This window comes from Phoca vitulina, unplaced genomic scaffold, assembly GCF_004348235.1.
Source record: "Phoca vitulina isolate PV1807 unplaced genomic scaffold, GSC_HSeal_1.0 scaffold7, whole genome shotgun sequence".
NCBI classification, from domain to species: domain Eukaryota; kingdom Metazoa; phylum Chordata; class Mammalia; order Carnivora; family Phocidae; genus Phoca; species Phoca vitulina.
The window spans coordinates 21,399,507-21,420,521 of record NW_022589710.1 but is presented as its reverse complement, the minus strand read 5'-3'; the positions used below and the strand labels follow the sequence as shown (position 1 = coordinate 21,420,521).

At 34.9% G+C, this 21,015-nt stretch overlaps 1 protein-coding gene across 1 annotated transcript in view; it reads left to right on the top strand.

Annotated features, from left to right (window-relative positions):
* Positions 1 to 21,015, top strand: part of MDGA2 (MAM domain containing glycosylphosphatidylinositol anchor 2) — a 796,100-nt gene that overhangs the window by 673,251 nt on the left and 101,834 nt on the right. The window contains exon 9 of the mRNA XM_032405031.1: positions 1,378 to 1,647. Coding sequence (XP_032260922.1) covers positions 1,378 to 1,647 — 270 coding nt within the window. The remainder of the gene's footprint in view (positions 1 to 1,377; positions 1,648 to 21,015) is intronic.

Below are 21,015 nucleotides of genomic sequence, written 5' to 3'. Positions count from 1 at the left end.
ACATAATGAGAGAAGTATGTAACACTTTTTAGAAATCTTTCCACCAAGAACAAAAAGGTTAGGTACCTAATATAGCAAATTTTAATAATATAGAAAAAAATAACATTTAAAACAGGTAAGTTAGTCATTGCAGTGAATGTCCACCTGTGATATAATTTGTAAAATTTGCTTAAGGTTTACACATGAATATTATGACTTTTAGTCAAATAAGTTCAGACCAAATAATTTAGAAAATGAATTATATACTTGAGTTACCTATTCTATTAAATAAGGGATACTCAGAAGCCAAACTGGGAATAATTAGAATTGACTGACTTGAGGGCGCCCGGGTGGCTCAGTTGGTTAAGCGACTGCCTTCGGCTCAGGTCATGATCCTGGAGTCCTGGGATCGAGTTCCGCATTGCATCAGGCTCCCTGCTCAATGGGGAGTCTGCTTCTCCCTCTGACCCTCACCCCTCTCATGCGTGCTTTCTCTCTCTCTCTCTCATTCTCTCTCTCTCAAATAAATACATTAAATCTTAAAAAAAAAAAAAAAAAGAATTCACTGACATGAACCAATGGCTTTATCAGTTTCAAAGTCTTATGCTACTTTGGAGATTCTGCATTTTCCACCTAGAACATCATTTGGTTGCTGACAGTATAAACCAAACATAGTCCTGATATTTTGTTCTGGGAAGTAGCTAGAAAGAAAAAAAAAAATGAACTCTGCTACTTTTACCTGCAAATGCTTTTTTAAAGCAATGAATCTCATTCACTGCCCACAGTCAGTAAATGATGTTTCCCATTTCCCATCCCAAGCTGAAATTCCTGGTTTGTTCTCCACCCACCTCTGACTCTTCCCTGTTGCTAGATGTGTTCTTAAAAATAGCTTCTCGGGGCACCTGGGTGGCTCAGTTGATCAAGCGGCTGCCTGCGGCTCAGGTCATGATCCCAGGGTCCTGGTATCGAGCCCCATGTTGGACTCCCTGCTCAGCGGAGAGCCTGCTTCTTCCTCTCCCTCTGCCTTCTGCCTACTTGTGCTCGCTCTCTATCTCTCTGTCAAATTAATTAATTAATTAATTAATTAATTTTAAAAATCTTAAAAAAAAAAATAGTTTCTCTCAGGGCACCTGGGTGGCTCAGTCGTTAAGCATCTGCCTTCGGCTCAGGTCATGGTCCCAGGGTCCTGAGATCGAGCCCCGCATCGGGCTCCCTGCTCCGTGGGAAGCCTGCTTCTCTCTCTCCCACTCCCCCTGCTTGTGTTCCCTCTCTCGCTGTGTCTCTCTCTGTCAAATAAATAAATAAAATCTTTAAAAAAAAATAGCTTCTCACAATAAGAATAGCCCTTGGCTTATTGAAAACCATGTGTTTCATCTGTTTTTAACATGTCTTCTACAGATCCTCCTGCTGTGGAACCAGCATTTCTGGAGATCCGGCAAGGACAAGACCGAAGTGTTACTATGAGCTGCCGGGTCCTGAGAGCCTATCCAATACGGGTGCTGACCTATGAGTGGCGCTTGGGCAATAAATTATTACGGACTGGTCAGTTTGACTCTCAAGAGTATACAGAATACCCGGTGAAGAGTCTTTCCAATGAAAACTATGGGGTTTATAATTGCAGCATCATAAATGAAGCTGGAGCTGGGAGATGCAGCTTTCTTGTTACAGGTAAGATTCTAAGTATTTCACCATATGATCAAGGGATCTTCAATATAAGAAAGTGTTTTGCAAATCCATGGAACATACTATGAGTAGCTTGTCTGCTATAGCTAGAGTTACTCATTTCTTTTCAAGGCAAATTTATTTTAGTAGTAGCAGTTTATGTGCCTATAAAATTAGAAGTTTATGTGAATTTAAGAAGATTTGGTGAAGAGGTTGCTTATTTTGAGTGTTTAAGTAATAAAGTGACAAATCTTAACTAGCTTTTTTAGATCAAATTGCAAATATTAATACATATTTTCTTTTGCAAGTCTAAAATTGCTTGTTAACCAACACCTGCTTTGGTTTTCTTAATAGTAGAAAGAGTGTTTTTTCTTCTTATTTATTTGCTACCTCTATGTGGTGAAACTCAATTTTGTCCTTGGCTTACCAAATATTCAGACAGAAAGCAATAAAGTTGTATCTGGCATATAATAAATTAGAAAAGAAGTATCAATAAATACTTTTGATGTCATTATCTTACAGTATATTAAAAGAAATATTAAGTCTGTATTAAATCTTAGGTAATTATGTAAATTATTTTATAATCTATATACTAAGGTAAATTTGTGTGATTTTTGAGCTAGGGTTTAGACATACATTGAAAGGATATATTCCTTTTATTCCTTTTCAGGATTATTTTGTTCTGGTAAAGTTAGTTTTAATAGTTGGAGTATTCATGCTAGTAAAAGAAGAAACTGGACATTGTGTATTATCTGAAAAGCAGTTGTAAATATTATGATTAAAGTGTTTCAGACTTAATTAAAACTTGTTCATTGGTAATATAAATTTTTATTCATAAGTTCTTATAAGAAAATTTTCTAAACATGAATCACCTTGAGATATTTTTGCTTCCTGAAATGTGATATTAGATAGGTAAAATGTAATGGACTAACCAAAGAATATGAAGATGTCCCCTTTGCTGGATCCTTACCACCTCTTGATTTTGCAATCCCTTTTATCAACATTCAGTTGAAATTAAAGATTTCTACTTTGATTCTTAAAATGAACTATTCAAACAAAACCAGAAGTCCCTAGGACAATACTACTTACATGGTGACCTCACTGCTAATTTTTATCCTAGGAATATTTACAAGGGAAAGAAAATGTAGTGTATTATTCTATAGAGTAATTTAAATGGCATGATGTACTTCATTGTTTAATTACCTATTATTGTCCCAAAACAATAAGAATCTTTCAAAGGTAGTTGTTTTCTACTTATTGGTAGAAATAGGTCACCTTTTTTTCATTAACCCACAAAACAAAAACACTCCATAAAATTAACTACATCCCTTTCTTCAAACTTTTGGGACTTATATACATTCTAATTTTTTTGTTGTTGTTGACATTGTTTTCTAACTTTAGGCTAGTTTAGATCATGCTACCTCTGTAAGATTTTCATTTGTTCTCTATTATGTGACCCAAATCCTATTTTCTGAACTAGAAGATAAGACCAGAAGAAACAGTTTTCCCAGAAGACACCATTTTCCCATTCAAGATCCATGGGGTGTAGTAAGTAGATTTTGATAGCTCCAGAAATGAATAAACCTGTTAGGGGTTGCCCCACAAAAGGAGAGGAAATAGACCCAAGAATTGATTTGTTTACTGTGCGCATTTTTCTATCTTCATGTCAGACTCATTGTTTCAATATTTCCACATACAATCTAATATATTTTTGAAGAAAAACAGAAATATTTAAGTTCCAAGTATTGTATAATCTGGGAAAATAAACATTTGACCCTTGAATAACACAGGAGTTTGGAGCACCAACTCCCCATATAGTCAAAAATTTTCATATAGTTTTTAACTCCCCCAAAACTTTACTAATAACCTACTGTTGACCAGAAGCCTTACTGATGATATAGTCTTGTAACACATATTTTGTATGTTACATGTATTATATACCTTATTTTTACAATAAAGTAAGCTAGAGAAAAGAAAATGTTATTAAGAAAATCATGAGGAAGAGAAAATACATTTATAGTACTGTGCTGTAAAAACAAACAAACAAACAAAAACAAAAAACCAGAAACCTCCATGTGTAAGTAGACACATGTAGTTCAAATCTCTGTTGTTCAAGGGTCAGTTGTATAAAGAAATCAATGATTCCATAGAATCAGAGGTCTCGAAGAAACTTCAAAAAGACATTTATTTCTTCTATTAAAACACATCACAGTTAGTAATCCTTATGAATTTCCCACAATTCAAAACCCTTTGAAGCTATACTGAGGGAACTAAGGAATAGGATATATACAAGAAGACATATATTCTTTATGCATATATTCTTTACCCACAAAACAGATCTTTGAAGACAATTCTATTTATTTCCTGACAGCCAAATTAAGAAAATTTTAATTTTTTTATTATTATAGCTATTTTATCAAATTCAAGATCCCTCTTCCACTAGTCATGAAGTTTTTACAGTCACTCAAAAGTGAACTTGATCTCACTATGCATCAAAATGTACAGAATTGAACTAAAAGGCAATGGCAGCCCTCAGATTTATATTTACTTTAGCTCCCAGGAAAGTTAAAAAACTCACACCTCCTTTTCCCAGTTATATCATGTGTGTGTGTTGTGTGGGAGTATATGGAGTAGGTGAGTGGGGTTGTGTTTACTGAGAGGTCAGGGTGTGAGAATATTTTCCTGCAAAGGAAAAGAAGAAGGTAAGCAAAGATATTTTGGGAACAGTGAACAGCCTGGCTTGTAGCGCACTGTCCATGTTAGAAAATATTAACTATAATACCACAAAATACAGTGTATTTGCATTTCTTTTATTTACTAATATCATTATGGTAAAGATAAGCATAGTTTTATTTGTTTGTTTTATGGTTTAAGTAAGCTTTGTGAACAATGGTAGGAACCTAAACACCATTTATCATGTTTTTCTATGGAGAATTTTTACAAGTTCCAGGAAGTGTATATACACAGTTATATAAAATTTAGACTTATAAACCATTTAGAAATTTGATCAATGGAGACAATTTTAGATTCTTTTAAATGAAACATATTAAAGGAATAGTGTTTTCTTTAACGGGTAACAGTGAATATATACTCTATAAGAATTTTTATTGCATAACTACAAAGTATAATTACACATGAAACAACCTATATGTATTATCTCCTTTCTGATGAAAGTTTTGCAATCTGGAAAATATTTAACAATTATTTACTGTGTAACTACTAATTGCTGGGTACTAGGGTAGACACCAGAAATAGAATAATAAATACTTTCTCCCAGAAATCTTTCACCATCATGTCAGTTTCTAAGTTTTATCAGTTGTATATTTGTTTGGTATTTTGAATCTATCATTTTACTTTTATCCCTATTGCACTTGTATAGCCTTATATTCTCTTATCTGGGATATTACAGTAGACTTTTATCTGATATCTGAATATTCAGCCTCTTTCCCTTTCAGTCCATTTTTTATACTGTGGGACTTTATTTTCCTAGAAAATGTGTCTTACTCTTACTGGAAAATGTTGATGATCTTCATGGCCTGTAGGTGATATATAAATTAATTGTCATGAATTTTCAAATCACTCATTAATATCCCAAATAGAATATATAAAATCATCTGTCCTTCAATCCTACCAGTTACGCCAACTCTAGTCAAATTAGATCATGCCGCCTGCCACCAAATCATTACACATTTTCAAGACTCTCTGCCTTTGTTCACATATTACTTTATTCTTAAATACTAGCCCTTTGCGTATTCCACTACTAGATTATAGTGACCCTTGTGTATGCCTTTACTAGGGTCATTTTGGTTCTTGCTCCTCAGCCAACTAGAGATGTGTAGGTTGTAATACTATATTATTTTATAATTCACAAATTAATTATGTATGTTATTATTTTTCAAGTATCTGAAAGTATCAGTAAAACTCCAAGTAACCGTGATTTGAACAAGATAGAAAATTATTACACTCAGGTTAAGCCTTGAAGTATCATTTCAGAAACTAACATAATGGCTCTTCCACAAAGTCTTCAGGGATTCGGGTCTCTTCCATCGTATTGTTCAATCATCATCAGTAGATGGCACTTCTTATAGCACTAATGGCTACTGAAGTCCCAGCTAATTACTTCTACATTTCAGTGAATTACCTCTTTTTAAGGAAACTTCCTTAAAAAGGAGTAGTTTTTGGCGCCTGGGTGGCTCAGTCGTTAAGCGGCTGCCTTCGGCTCAGGTCATGATCCCAGAGTCTTGGGATCGAGTCCCACATCAGGCTCCCTGCTCAGCGGGAAGCCTACTTCTCCCTCTCCCACTCCCCCTGCTTGTGTTCCTGCTCTCGCTGTCTCTGTCAAATAAATAAATAAAATCTTAAAAAAAAAAAAAAAGGAGTAGTTTTAGATACCCTTTCTACTTGCATCTCATTGGAGATAATCCTATTGGTGTATCTGCAATAAAAGCTATGGAGTATAGATTTTATTCTAAGATTATATCACACTTGCTCATATATATTTTAAATTGCCTTAATTGAAAATATTGCAATGGAATTAAATGGAGATTTTCAAGGAAAATCTAGGTTTTATCCCTGGAATACTTAACACCATTACTGACAGGCAACTTTTCAGGAACCGTGGCAATTGAGGTCTTAGAATAATTTGAAAAGACAAGAATATGTTTAATCAGAGCCTTCATAATATATTCTATTGATGAGCAATGGAATTGAGGGTACTGTTTTACTTATTGCTGCCTAACCCATTACTAAAAACTGAGCATCTTGAAAGAGCACGCATTTATAATCTCACAACTTCTGTGTGTCAGAAGTCCAGGCATGGCTTAGCTAGATCCTCTGTTCTGGGTCTCACAAGGCTGCAATCAAAGTGTTGGCTGGAATGTTCTTATCTGGAGGCTCACCTTCAGACAGGAAGTTGAATCATGTCCAAACTTATTAAGGTTATTGAAAGAATTAATTTCCTTATGGTTGTATGTAGAGGACCCAAGTGTTTTATTCATTGCTGGCTGAGGCCACTTTCATGTCCTAGAAGATACCTGCATGTCCTAGAGACCACCTGTAATTCTTTGTCATGTGGGCTTCCCAACATGGATGTCTACTTCATCAGGCCAGCAAGAAGAACCTCTAGTGCTCTGGTCAGCTAGGATGAAATTTTTATATTATAACATAATTACTGAAGTGACATCCATCAGTTTCTTCCCTCTTTCAGTAGGAAAGAATTACACAGAAAAACATGAAACCAGAGATAAGAATCACTGGAAGTCAGTATAGGGTCTCTCTGCCACAAATACCAGCATTTTCTGCCACAAGGAGTATCTTTTTTTAAATACAACCTACATATAAAGGTAACTAACTGCTTTATCTATGGCAATATTTAAAGAAATCCTTCAATTTAATATCTTTCAATAAACATGGTAAATAGGGACGCCTGGGTGGCTCAGTCTTTAAGCATCTGCCTTTGGCTCATGTCTTGATCCCAGGGTCCTGGGATCAAGCCCCACATCGGGCTCCCCACTCTGCAGGAAGCCGGCTTCTCCCCCTCCCATTCTCCCTGCTTATGTTCCCTCTCTCGCTGTGTCTCTCTCTGTCAAATAAATAAAATCTTTAAAAAAAAAATAAATAAATAAAATAAAATAAACAAAAATAAATAAATAAATATGGCAAATAGGGTTTTACCAAGCAAAAATTTGCCTGTGATTGTTAATTTCACCTCTAGTTTGGAAATATTTGTGCTAGGATTGTGCACAGTTTTCCTTTTGGTATATTACAATATTCAGATTTACATATTAGAACTACTATTTTCTCCATGTTCAGCAACAGCAGATCAGACACAGAACTAAAATTAGATTCTAGAGAACAAATAAGGCAAAGATGAGAAAGTTTTATGAAAGGGAGTACATGTTATCACTCAGTGAATACAAAGAAATTCAGGTTGATTGGGAGCTATAATATTGCCTAAGACAGGAGAAAATATTGTTGGAGGACTCTAGCATTGCTTAGTTTTGAAGAATGAAGAGGAAGAAATAACAACCAAATCAGATTTGACTCCAAATCAAAATATCAAAATATTTTATTCTTTTTTTCTAATGTCAGATTGAATTATATACTGTCCAGATAGAAAATATATTTTATTCCCTGGCAATGCATATGTTTGTTCTATTCAGCCAGATACTTAATTTCTTATGAATATATAAAAATGAGCAACATAAGATTATGGATAAATCATGAACAACTATCAGAAGTAAGAGCAAATGAAATTGGAAAAATATCTAGTACAATTTCCTGTGATAAGTTGGGGCGCCTGGGGGACTCTGTTGGTTAAGTGTCAGACTCTTGGTTTTGGCTCAGGTCATGATCTCAGGGTCATGAGATGGAGCCCCACCTCTGGCTCCTTGGTGCTAGTCTGCTTGAGATATCTCTCCTCCTCCCCCCCGCTGCCCCTCCCCCTCCGCCCGTGTGGGCTCACTCTCTCTCTCTCTCTCTCTCCCCCTCTTTCTCTCTTAAATAAATAAATAATTTTTTTTAATTCCTATAATAACTCTAAAAGGTAAGAAACTTGCATGTAAAATCAAATATTTTTCAGGGCAGAATTTTATTACATTTATTAGAATTTTATTTATTATAGTAGATAAACTAGTAGATCCCAATGTTTCAGCCAGATTATGAGTTATAGCTATTTTTTAAAGAGAAAATGCATCATATGTGCTAACAACTCTTAATGTGTAACATTCTATAGTGTGTAAATTGATTCCACTTATATCTTTTTCATCTCAAACAATCCTGTGAATTGTGTGGAAGAGGTGGTGTCACCCTCCTTTGACAGATTCGGCTGACAAAGGCTCAGGAAGCCAAAAATAAAATGTGTGCCTTCGATTGTAAATTCAAGCTCTTTTTGACACACCTCAGTGACTCTTTTATTAGTGGTGCTAAGGGAATTTTTTAATAATTAAGCTAGATAAAATGTAGGTGATTCCAAGCTGAATCTGAAAAAGCAGAAATAAAAATGTGAATACTAATTAAGGAAGTCAACACTATCACTAAGCAAAAATTATACCAAAATATTTACTTTAGTCTAGGATCTAATTTACACAATATTTTAGACAAATTTTATTTTTTTCCTCTAGTAAACATTTCATGAATAATCTATATTTCACACTATACCTAAGGAAAAACTTCAATTAAAATTTTTATTGTATTTAGTTTGATGTAGAAGTTTGATTCTTCCTTAAATTCTCTCATTACTCATTTTCTTCATTATAAAATCATGCAATTCCTCCAATGAAAGATTTAAAGCAGTGTGGTCATCAAAAGCCTATTGTTGGACCCAAAATAAAACATTGCAAAATAAAAGAGCAATTCCAGATAATTTCATGCACTTATATTTCATTATTCACAGGTAGTTTAAAATGTAGACAAACTAAGAAAGTCATGATTCTCATCTGATACACTAATTTCTGAATGACACACACTGTTATTCACTATAACACACTATCTGGTCTAACTGACCAGAGATAAAGTTCAAGTTAAGTCCCCCCACAGGGGGTAAAGAATTTGATAAGGATGGAAATTAACTGAATTTAGTAAAATTAAAGTAGATTTGAAAGAGTTAAACATCAAAGTCAGAAAATTTGGCCCTGGGTCGAGGGAGGGAAGCATAGCTGAGAGACTGACCTACATAGAGTAAGTTGACCACATCTTGGAACCAGAAAAAGAAAGAGGTAAACGTATACATGCAACTAAAAGCAGGATATAAGACTCAAACTAGGGATGGCTTGTGCTATAGACTGAGTTGCTTCCCTCAAAAATCCATATGTTGCAGCTCTCCCTCCCCCAGATACATACAGTGCCCCAATGTGATAATATTTAGAGATGAGGACTTTTTTTTTCTTAATTTTTTATTGTTATGTTAATCACCATACATTACATCATTAGTTTTTGATGTAGTGTTCCATGATTCATTGTTTGTGTATAACACCCAGTGCTCCATGCAGAACATGCCCTCTTTAATAGCCATCACCAGGCCAACCCATCCTCTCACCCCCTCCCCTCTAGAACCCTCAGTTTGTTTTTCAGAGTCTATTGTCTAGAGATGAGGACTTTGGGAGATCAATCAGTAGGTTTAGATGAGGTCATGAGAGTGGAGTTCTCCTAATGGTATTAGTACCCCCATTAGAAGAGATGCCAGAGACCTTGCTCCCTTGCTGTTTCATGTCATGTGAAAACACATTGAGAAGACAGCCATTGCAAGTTCAGAAGAGAGCAGTCCCCAGAAATTGGCTATGCTGGCACCCTGATCTTGGACTTCCACCCTCCAGAACAGTGAGAAAATAAATGTCTGGTTGTTTAAGCTATCTAGCTGATGGTATTTTGTTATGGCAGTGCATGCAGACTAATACAGCCTGTCACAATCATAAATGCCATACCATGTCAGAAATCACAGTATCAAATTATAGCAAGGAGCAAAGAAAACAAACTCTCATGGTCTGCGTGGAACTTTCTGGATAATGTATTGTGAATGTGGCTGTCTTTCCTTCTTGGTAACTAAATATAAAGATAGTTCTTCATTGACTGAAAGATGTTAAAAATGTCTAACAGTTCAGCCTTGTGTAGGCCATTGAATGCTTTGTGGCCATGGCATCTTTATCTGTAGAACGGAAGACATGCTTCCCATAAAACGTAATTTTAGGAGTACCAAGTAAGCTAATCAGTGTGACAGCAGCAAAATAGTACAATCATATAAATTTAAGATGGACGGATTTTCAGATTTAGCCATGGGTAAGCAAACTTTCTGCTTTCTATCCTGGTAATATAACAATGAAAGTACCACCATAAAAAGTGGGGGAGGAAGGATAACTGATTGCAGAAATATTGTCAGTAAGCAATATACACCTGAGCTCTGGTCAAGAGACAGATGTGTGATGAGACAATCAAGCTGGAGTAGAAGCTAGTGACATTTTGGAGCTAATTTGAGAGAGGACTTTGTATTATAGGTGAGGTGGTTTTTTTTCTTCCTTTGTATATTATTTTAGATGGATTATTACCTGACATTACCATAGGGCAAGAAAGCAGACTCTGACTTGAAACACTAGAGGGAGAATTGAGAAAGAGAACTAGAGCCTGGCGGAGGGTAGACAGTGTAGAGTGGTGAGGTCAGCCAAGATGGCCGGCTCCTGCATTTCTTCTTTTCTTTCCCCTGTCCCCCTCCCCTGACCTTTTCAACAGACAACTCCCCAGAGACAGTACCTGGAATTGAGGTATTGGAAACTGGGGATACTGGAGGGAGAAAATCCCTGAGGAGGACCAGGATGGGAAGATAGAGAATCATGGGACTGATGCTGAAACCAGAATCTCTCTGACCTGAAGCACTCTTCCCCTTTCCCAGAGGAGCACAAACAAGCAACTAGGCTATTTCACCCTTATAGACAATATCAGACAAGGTAGTTAGGGGTCTTTTAGGAAAAAAATATGCACAATCAAAAACAAAATTATTATGAAATAAAGAAAACAAAATAATCCATTTCACAATAGATGGGAGTAATAAGAAACAATATTATTATAATTACCACAAAACAACATCTTCAGAGAAAGCAGGGATGATATAAGAAATAGAAGGAAGAAAACTAGCAATGAAGAAAAATCACTTGGTGATAACGGATATAAAAAAATGTAATTGCTAAAATAAATAAGTAAGTGACTAGTGTAAATATACAGAATAGACACAGCCAAAGAATGAGTAGGTTAGCTGGAATATCTGGTTTAGAAACCTTCCCAAAAAGCAGCAATAGAGAATACGAACATAATGTGAAATTTTAAGAGATGGGGAGAAGAGAAGCAAAAGTATAAATAGAAGTCCTCCCCCCAGGACCTGGAGGAGTTCCTGGCACAGTGAATACTATCAATGAACACTTGTTGAATGAATGAATGAATGAATGAATGAGTGAATGAAGCCATAAGAAGAGAAGAAAAAATTTTTAAGTTTAAATTTCATATGTGAATTTTCATCCGGGTTAAATTAAACACATTGCTTAAATTATACTAATTATACTTTAAAATTTGGGGCCACTTTTTGACTCTGTTTATATGTTACAGAATATTTGTCAGTTTTTTTCTTTATACTAATTTTCTTTCATTTCTAATTTAAGCAGTATCATATACTTAACCATATGTTGACCATGTCTTTAAAATACACACACTATACAACCCATGTCTTTAAAAATTCCTACTTTTTTAAATTGAAGGCTAATTAGTATACAGTGTTATATTAGTTTCAGGTATACAATTGTTTCAACAATTCTGTACATTTCTCATTGTTCATCATGATAAGTGCACTCTTACCTATTTCACTCATCCCCCTGCCCACCTCTTCTCTGGCAACCACCAGTTTGTTCTCTGTATTTAAGAGTCTGTTTTTTTGTTTGTCCCTTTTTTTGTTTGTTTTGTTTCTTAAATTCTACATATGAGTGAAATCATATGGTATTTGTCTTTCTTGGACTGACTTATTTCACTTAGCACTATGCCCTCTAGGTCCATCCATGTTGTTGCAAAGGTGACATTTTATTCTGTTTTATAGCTGAATGATACTGATGTCATATATATATATATATATATATATATATATATATATATATATATATATTACATCTTCTTTTAAAAACCATTGAACATTATAATTTAGCTTTGCTAAACTCTTGAAAGTTACCTGGTAAAAATGAGTAGGACCAGCCTTTTTACTATCTTCTATAGGACCAGCCTGTATACTATGTACAACCATACAATTAGACAAATTCTATGAGGTGACAGTTTTTAGGAATGGAAAAGGGGTAATTCCTGTAAGATGGGAAACTCATGAAGTGAGCCCTATTATCAGTCTAGCTCTCTGTCTAGGGACATAATTCCTGAAAGATGGCAAACTCATGAGGTGAGCCCTATTATCAGTCTAGCTCTCTGTCTAGGGACGTATGCCATATATGAGCATCCTGAGCTGGAGTCCAAACAGAGCACAGATTTCTGGCAGGCCTGGGGAAATATATATTAAAGTTTGGGGCAGCACAAGGGACTATCTACAGGGTAGAGCACGGGAGCAGATAGGGCTATGTAGAGGAAAGGTAATGGGAGTTTGTGTGGATTCCATATTAGTCTTTACCTGAGGATTGGGCTACACAGACAAGGTGAAACTATATGAGGCTTAGCATTTTCTGCTATTTGGGTTCAGAGTCGAAAAGTGATAGTAGAATTCAAGCAGTGCTGGAGGAAGCTAGGATTTCAGCAAAATAATATATACCTCCTTAAAATTCCAGACATCCTGGTGGGATATCAGAATGATTAAGCCTTAGGAAATAAGGGTCATGTTTGAGAGGAAGGGTTTAGTCTAGATACTCCCTGACAAAGGCTAACATCAAGCCCTGATAAGATTCCTGGGCAGGCAGAATTTAGAAGTTGAATCCCACCAAGTTAGAAGAGCTTGGGAAACACCCGATGTTCTCCACTGATCTCACCCATAAAATGTAAAAAGCTAGCATACAAAAGTATCAGGTGGTCATCAGGTAACTGAATTACCCAGTAGAATAAACACAACACTCCTCAGAGGAAAAGAGCATGTTAAGTTATCTGTAATATTTAATGTTATATCATATGTAATGTTATATTTATTACTAATAATGTAGTAATAACAATTATAATTTATTACTATAATGCTCAATAAACAATAAAAATTATTGACACATAAAGAAAATAGGAAAATGTTACTCTTAGTTAAGAATAACAATGGTCTATTAAAAAGGAGTCCTGAGATAGCCCAAATGTTGGGTACAGCAAAAACTAGCTATTATTAATAATTTCAAAGTATTCAAGGAAAATATGTTCTAAGATTTAAAGATAAATGAAGTATTTGTGAGCAAATGGATAAGAGGGGGGAAAAAAACCCTCTAATAAAGAACCAAATGCAAATTCTGCAACTAAAACTCTACAATAACTGAAATGGAAAATTACCTGGATGGGCTTAAGAGCTGAAGGGTCAGTGAAATTGAAGACAAATTGAAAGAGCTGATACAATCTGGTAGAAAAAGAAATGAAGACTAAAGAAAAGAGACTTAAGAACCTGGGGGATAATATAAAATGGTCTAAAATGGATGTGATTGAAGTTCTAAAAGAAGAGAATGAGAATGGGACAAAAAAAAATTCTTCAAAAGCAGCCAGAATAAAAAATGACATTCTGATGATACACATAGCAGTTACCTTCTCATTAGAAACAATGTGGGCTGGAAGACAATGGAACAACATCTTTAAATCTTCAAAATTCTTTAAAATATATATCCAGTGAAAACATACTTTAAAAAAAATAGCATCAACTCTATTTTTCTGAACAATGAAAGCTAGAGAATTAGTAGTCAGCAAAACTGTACCATAAAATATGCCAAAGGATACTCTTCCTACTAAAGGGAAAGGTTATCAGTGGAAACCAGAATCTATAAAAATAAATAGAGTCTTTCCTCCTATGTTTCCTCTAGGAATTTTATAGTTTCAGACCTTACATTTAAATCTTTAATCCATTTTGAGTTCATTTTTATGTATGGTGAAAGACAGGGGTTCAATTTCATTCTTTGGGATGTGGATATCCAGTTTTTTCAATACCATTTATTGAAGAGACTATCTTCTCAAAATGTATTCTTGGCACCCTTGACAAAGATCAGATGACTTACATGAGTGAGTTCATTTCTGGACTCTTAACACATACACTCACATACACATACACACACTCATGCAAACACACTCATACAAAGAAACTTTTGAAAGTGATGGGTGTGTATTACCTGGGTTGTGGTGTTGGTAACACAAGGTATACGTATGTCCAAAATTAACAAACTGTATATATTAATTATGTGCAGTTTTTTGTATACCAATTATATCTCAATAAAGCTGTGGAAAAATGAAATGAAGAGGATCAGATCCAGGAAATAAGTAGGTAAAGATAAAAGACTATGTTTCTTTTTCCTTCTAATTTCCATAATAAACAGCCATACAAAGAGTGATCAGCAAACTACAGCTTGGAGACCAGCCAACTGATTTTTGTAAATAAAGATTAATTGGAACATAGCCTTCCCCACTTGTTTATGTATTGTCTATGGCTACTTTCATGCTACAACAGGAGAAGTGAGTGAGTGGTTGTAACAACAATCCTATAGCTCATAAGCCTAAAGTATTTACACTCTAGCCCTCTAAGGAAAAGTCTGTCAATCCTTGGTTTGAAGCAAAACAAACAAACAAAAAAACATTATTAAGGTTTATAACATATTTAGAACTAAAATATCACAACAGTAGCATAAATGATGGGATTAATTTGAATTATATAGTTATAAATTTATAACATTTGTGAAGTGAGAAGTGAATAGGGACCTCAGAAAATCATGAAATGTGAAGTATGATATATAAAGTGATGTAATATTGACTTTAAACAGAATCAGTAAGTTAAATTTGCATAGTTTTAGTCATACAGAAACTTCTAAGAAGTTTTTTAAAAAGTGGTACATCAAAGGAATTAAAATGTACATGAATTTACTCAAAATATCATAGGAAAAGAGCAATATGTGAACAATAAAAACATTGAAGGGACAAAGAAAATAAAGAGTAGGATAGTAAGCTTTAACCCAATTATACCAATAATTACATTAAATGTAAATGAATTTAACACTCCAGTTAGTTATCAGAAATCATGGTACTGGATTAAAAAAAAGAAAAGCAAGTTCTTTACAAGATGCACCCTGCTGTCTATAAGAAACACATATTACATACAAAGACACAAAGAAGTGGGAAGGAAAAGAATGGAGGAACACAACATGCAAACAGCAGACAGGAAAACTAACATGGTTGTATTATTATCAGACAAAATAAACTTAAAGACATAGAAAAGTTGTGAATTAAAAAGGGACATTTAAAAATCATAAAAGAGGAATTTATAGAAAGACATAATAGTTACAAATATGTGTGTGTTTCTAATAATAGAGCTGTGCAAAGTTCATAAATACAAAAGTGCCAGGAGAAATAGACTATTCCATAATTATGGCTGAAGATTTTAACATCTATCTATGAATAATTGATAGAATATGTACCCAGAAAATCACTGATGTTTTAGAAGATCTGAGCTATATTATCAAACAAATTAAACTAATTGACATTTATAGATCATTATACCCAAAGTTGTAAACTTTGTGCACAAGGAATGCTCACTAAGCTATATAATATGCTGACCAAACATTTTCCTTATAAGGTTAGGAATAAGAAAAAAATACTCACTCTTGGGGCGCCTGGGTGGCTCAGTTGGTTAAGCATCTGCCTTCAGCTCAGGTCATGATCCCCAGGTCCTGGGATTGAGCCCCATGTTGGGCTCCCTGCTCAGTGGGGAGTCTGCTTCTCCCTCTCCCTCTGCTCCTACCCCCCCACCTTGTGCTTGCTCTCTCTCTTTCTCTCTCTCAAATAAATAAATAAAATCTTAAAAAAAATACTAAAAAATTCTTATCCTCCACAAATATTATACTGCAGGTCTTTATCACTACACAAGAGAAGTAAAGACCAGAAAGGAAGAAGTAAAAATAATTCTATTCTCAAATCATATGGTTATTTTTGTGGACAATCTTACTTGAATTAATAAGATGATTTAGCAATAGCATAGGATACAAACTCAATCATTTCTGTATAAAAATACAATACATAAAATCAATAATTTATTTTTATTTTTATTTTTATTTTTTTTTTAAAGATTTTTTATTTATTTATTTGAGAGAGAATGAGAGACAGAGAGCACGAGAGGGAAGAGGGTCAGAGGGAGAAGCAGACCCCCCGCCGAGCAGGGAGCCCGATGTGGGACTCGATCCCGGGACTCCAGGATCACGACCTGAGCTGAAGGCAGTCGCTTAACCAACTGAGCCACCCAGGCGCCCAAATCAATAATTTATAATAGCTATAAATGTTTGAAATTGAAATGTAAAAAACACCATTTCTGATGACATCAAAATACGAATAATTTTAATAAAATATGCACAAGATATACACTTGAAAAATAATAAAAAAAAATTGCTCAGGGAACTGAAACAAGACCTAAGTAAATGGAGAAATATACCAAATTCATGGAATGGAAGAATCAATATCATTTTGATACTTATTCTCCAAATTAATCTATAGATTCAATGCAATCTCAACAAAATTACCAGTGTTTTTTTTTTTCTTTTTTCTTTTTTTGATGGAAATTGAAAATCTTACTCTACTTTTTATTTGGAAAACTGAGTTCCACCAATAGTTAGATCTCTATTGGGGAAAAAGAATAAAGTTGGAGGTCTCATACTACCTGATTTCAAGGCTTACTGTAAAACCACAATAATCAAGATAGTGTGGGTTTTTTATAAACACAAGGAAGGATCAATCAGACAAGATAAAGAATGAAGAAATAGACCTCTATGGTTGCATATATGATACATGTAAGGTCAACTGAGTTTTTCAAAGTCACTGGCATAATCCATTGCAGAAATGATAGTTTTCTGGATAAATTGTGCTAGAACTGGATATCCATATTGGAAAAAATAAGTCATAAACAATACCTTACACTGTCCACAAGATTAACTTAAAGATAGACTGTAGATGTAAATATAGGAAACTAAAACTGTAAAATTCTAGAATAGAACATAGAAGAAAATCTATGCAAATTTGGAATAGGCAAAGATTTCTTAGAAAGTGAACAAATAAAAGCACCAGTTATTAAAGAATAATACATCAGAGGTCATTAAAACTTTCTGCTCTTCAAAAGACATCATTAAGACATAAAAAGGCAAGACAAGGGTAGAAGAAAATATGTGACAAGAGGTTTGTATCCAGGGTATATAAGTAATTCTTAAAACCCAATAATAAGACAAATAGTCCAATTAAAAAATTAACAAAAAACTTGAATGGACACTGCACAAAAGAGCATATAGTTGACCAATAATTGTGTAAAAACTGGTTGCTATCATTAGTTACCAGGGAAATGAAATTTAAACCACAATGAGATAACACTACACACACATTATAATGGCTAAAGTTAAAAAGACTGACAATACCAAGTGTTGGTGAGGTTGTAGAATAACTGAAATTATCACACACTGCTCCTGGGAATGTCAAATGAGATTACTTTTTTTGAAAATAGCTCATCTGCCTCTCAAATTTAAATATGCATTTACCAAGCAATGTGGCAATTCAATTCCTAGATGATTACTCAACAGAAATGAAGGCAGATGCCTATATAAATATTATGCACAAACTTTATTTTTTAATTATTTTAAAGATTTCATTTATTTATTTATTAGAGAGAGAGAAAGAGCATGAGTGGGGGAATGGGCAGAGGGAGAGGGAGAAACAGACTCCCCACTGAGCAGGGAGCCTGACCCGGAGCTTGATCCCACGACCCTGGGACCACACCTGAGCAGAAGGCAGACGCTTAACCAACTGAGCCACCCAGGCTCCCCTATGCACAAACTTTAATAGCAGCTTTATTTGTAATAGCCTCCAACTAGAAACAATCCAAATATCCATCTACAAGTGAATGGATAGACAGCTTACGATGTACTCATGAAATGGAATTATACTCAGTCATAAAAATGGAAAAAAAGGAAAAAATTACTGGTAAACACAATATATGGATGGATGGATTTCAAAAACTCACTCAGTATGTTTTCTATCAGAACCTGACATAAAAAGTGCATTACTTATGATTCCATTTATACAATATTCCTGAATAGGCAAAACTAACCTTTAGTAAGAGAAACTAGATTCTGTTTGGCTGAGACTGAGTGGAATTGATTGATTACAAAGGGGCATTGTGATGGAAATCTCCTATATCTTGATTAGGATGGTGATTACCTAATAATACATATTTTTCCAAACTCATCAAAATCTGCACTTAAAATGTGTGCATTTTATTCTATGTACATTATACCTCAGTTAAGTATTACCAAATAAATGAATGATATTTGCCAACTAAGGTAGGATTGAGAATAAGGAGGTATTTTATAATATGAAGGTGCTTGTTCTTTTTAATGTTATCATGGATATAATTTTCCTAATCCATATCATGTTAATATATTTAAGGTAATTTTAAAAATTGATTGTTCTTCAAAAATTCTTTGTTCCTTTTTCCTTCACTAACCTCTAAATTACTCTCCTTTAGATGGAGACACTAAACTGATTATCTTCACAGATTTCCCCTTCCCATGATAACCACTATCATCGTTTTTCAATTATGTCCCTTAGTTTAAGAGATAGCAGCTGTTACATTAAGAATATAGAACAACCTAATATGTTGGTTACAAAGGTCATACATACAAGTTAAATGAAGAGGTATGAATCAGGTTTTGAGGTTCTTGTGGGGTTACCATTTTATAAGCAAGACTGTGACTGCTGGGTAGAGTGAAGGGAGGACAGAGATAATCTAACAAGGTTAGCCTGTTGGATTCCAAAACTATTTCTCACAGTTTCCTGATATTATTTCGGGCAGGCATTAGATCCAGTTTGCAGAGGATAAGAAACAGTCTGAAATCACAAATAGTTTCCCCTGAGAGAAAAGAGTTCTCATAATATTTCACTGACAACCAGAGAAGAATAAAACAGAGAAACCCAAATGTAGAAATGACACATATGTGTATGAATGTTATATATTTAGTATTTCTATCACTAAGAAAATAATAGGCTCTTAAGAAAGGATCTGTTTAGTATTTAGTACAGTTGGATTTTTCGTGAGATATTGGGTGGTAATAAAACCAATCTTTGAAAGAATCAAAGGGCTTTTTAGTTCAGTGGAATCAAAGCCAACTCCCAAACTTCCAAGTGTCTGTTTAAGCACCTTGCCTCTGTTTGTCACCCTGAAGGGATGATTAATGGATGAGAACAGTGCAAAACTTGTTCCAAAGGCCTGCCAAAAACCAGACTCAAAGTGGTTAGGAGAGAGATTCCACAGATGATGGCTCACAACCTTATCCATTGTCTTTTCTCAAGAGAGATTTTGTGACAGAGCCTTAAATCGAAAAAGTCAATAGAGGTTTTCTTTTTATAAATTCTTTTCAGGTTTTAGACCAGAGGATAAAACCAAAGTCTTACAATTTTACATTACTTAAGTAAGAATAACTTAAAAAATCCCCTTCTTTCATCATTCTAATGAACTTTGTCTATTTCAGAAGAACTCTAATATGACAGTTATGATTAGAAGCCTCAGGATCTGACTGCAGGCAGATACCCGCCTTGCGGTCAGATCCAGACCAGTGCTTCTTAGCAATATGATAAGAACAGTTATTTGTGCTCTAATCTTTTTCCTGTGCTAGGAGTCATATTCACAGATCTTTTAGTTATTCTTAGAGAGGCACGGTGATTCAGTTTCAATAACTAGTTTCCTTTATTCACATCTAAATCCACTTTATTAATTCAAGTTATATGTTTTGGAGAAAGTAAGTGTTCCTAGAGGATAAACAGCGTACCTTCCGGGCTCCTCTCCAACTCACTTGAACACCTCTTGCTCCCTGCCTAAATGATATTCAGCACATTCATATTCAGCAATGGACCACCCACATGTGCAGCAACAGCACTTGCCAAGAAGTTAATGTGGTCTATAAGTACGCCATTGAACATTCAGCTGTCTCAGCCTGAGAGCCACTGGGTCAGTTCATCCATCTGTGCCCCCTCCGTGCGCATGCCCCAGCCAATGGTCCTTTAAGCGAACACAAGGCTTTAAGATATTTGGCACTGTAAAGTTTTTAGGGAATGTATAACCTTAGGAAAAAATGAGCTCATTTATTTGCAGCTTACTGTATATTCATTATTCCAGAGCTAAATATTTCACAAAATACAGGTAACTCTCATTCTAGAGATTTTGTCAGTCCTTATCTTTATGAGGTCCTGAGTTGATAATATTCTCAGATTGCAATATAGCATGACAAATCTGGTTGAGTACCAGGGGTAAATTGTGGTTTCAGTTTCTGTACTCACTGGATGGAGGAGGAAAGCAGGGATACTTCTTAGATTAGTGGAAGTGACATCAGGAAATCCACCAGCCTGTACAGTATTTGTGTGTGAATTAGGGGACAAGTCCTCTTTCGTGAACAGATGTGACTCCTATGTCACCACAGAAGCAGTTGCAGGAGGAATAGAGCCTGAATATTAGCCCCACTGACCCCGTCAGCCAGACACACTTGGTTGTGAGCGACCATTTCCAGGGATGTTGGATGTTAGGACAAAAAAGGGGCTTTGGATCGCATGAATTCAGAATGTAGCTCTGTTACTGGATGGTTGCTTACTACAGGGCAAGCTGTTTAAGATCTCTAATCTTTAATCTTTTGTAAGAAGAAAATGATAAGATTCTCATCCTGC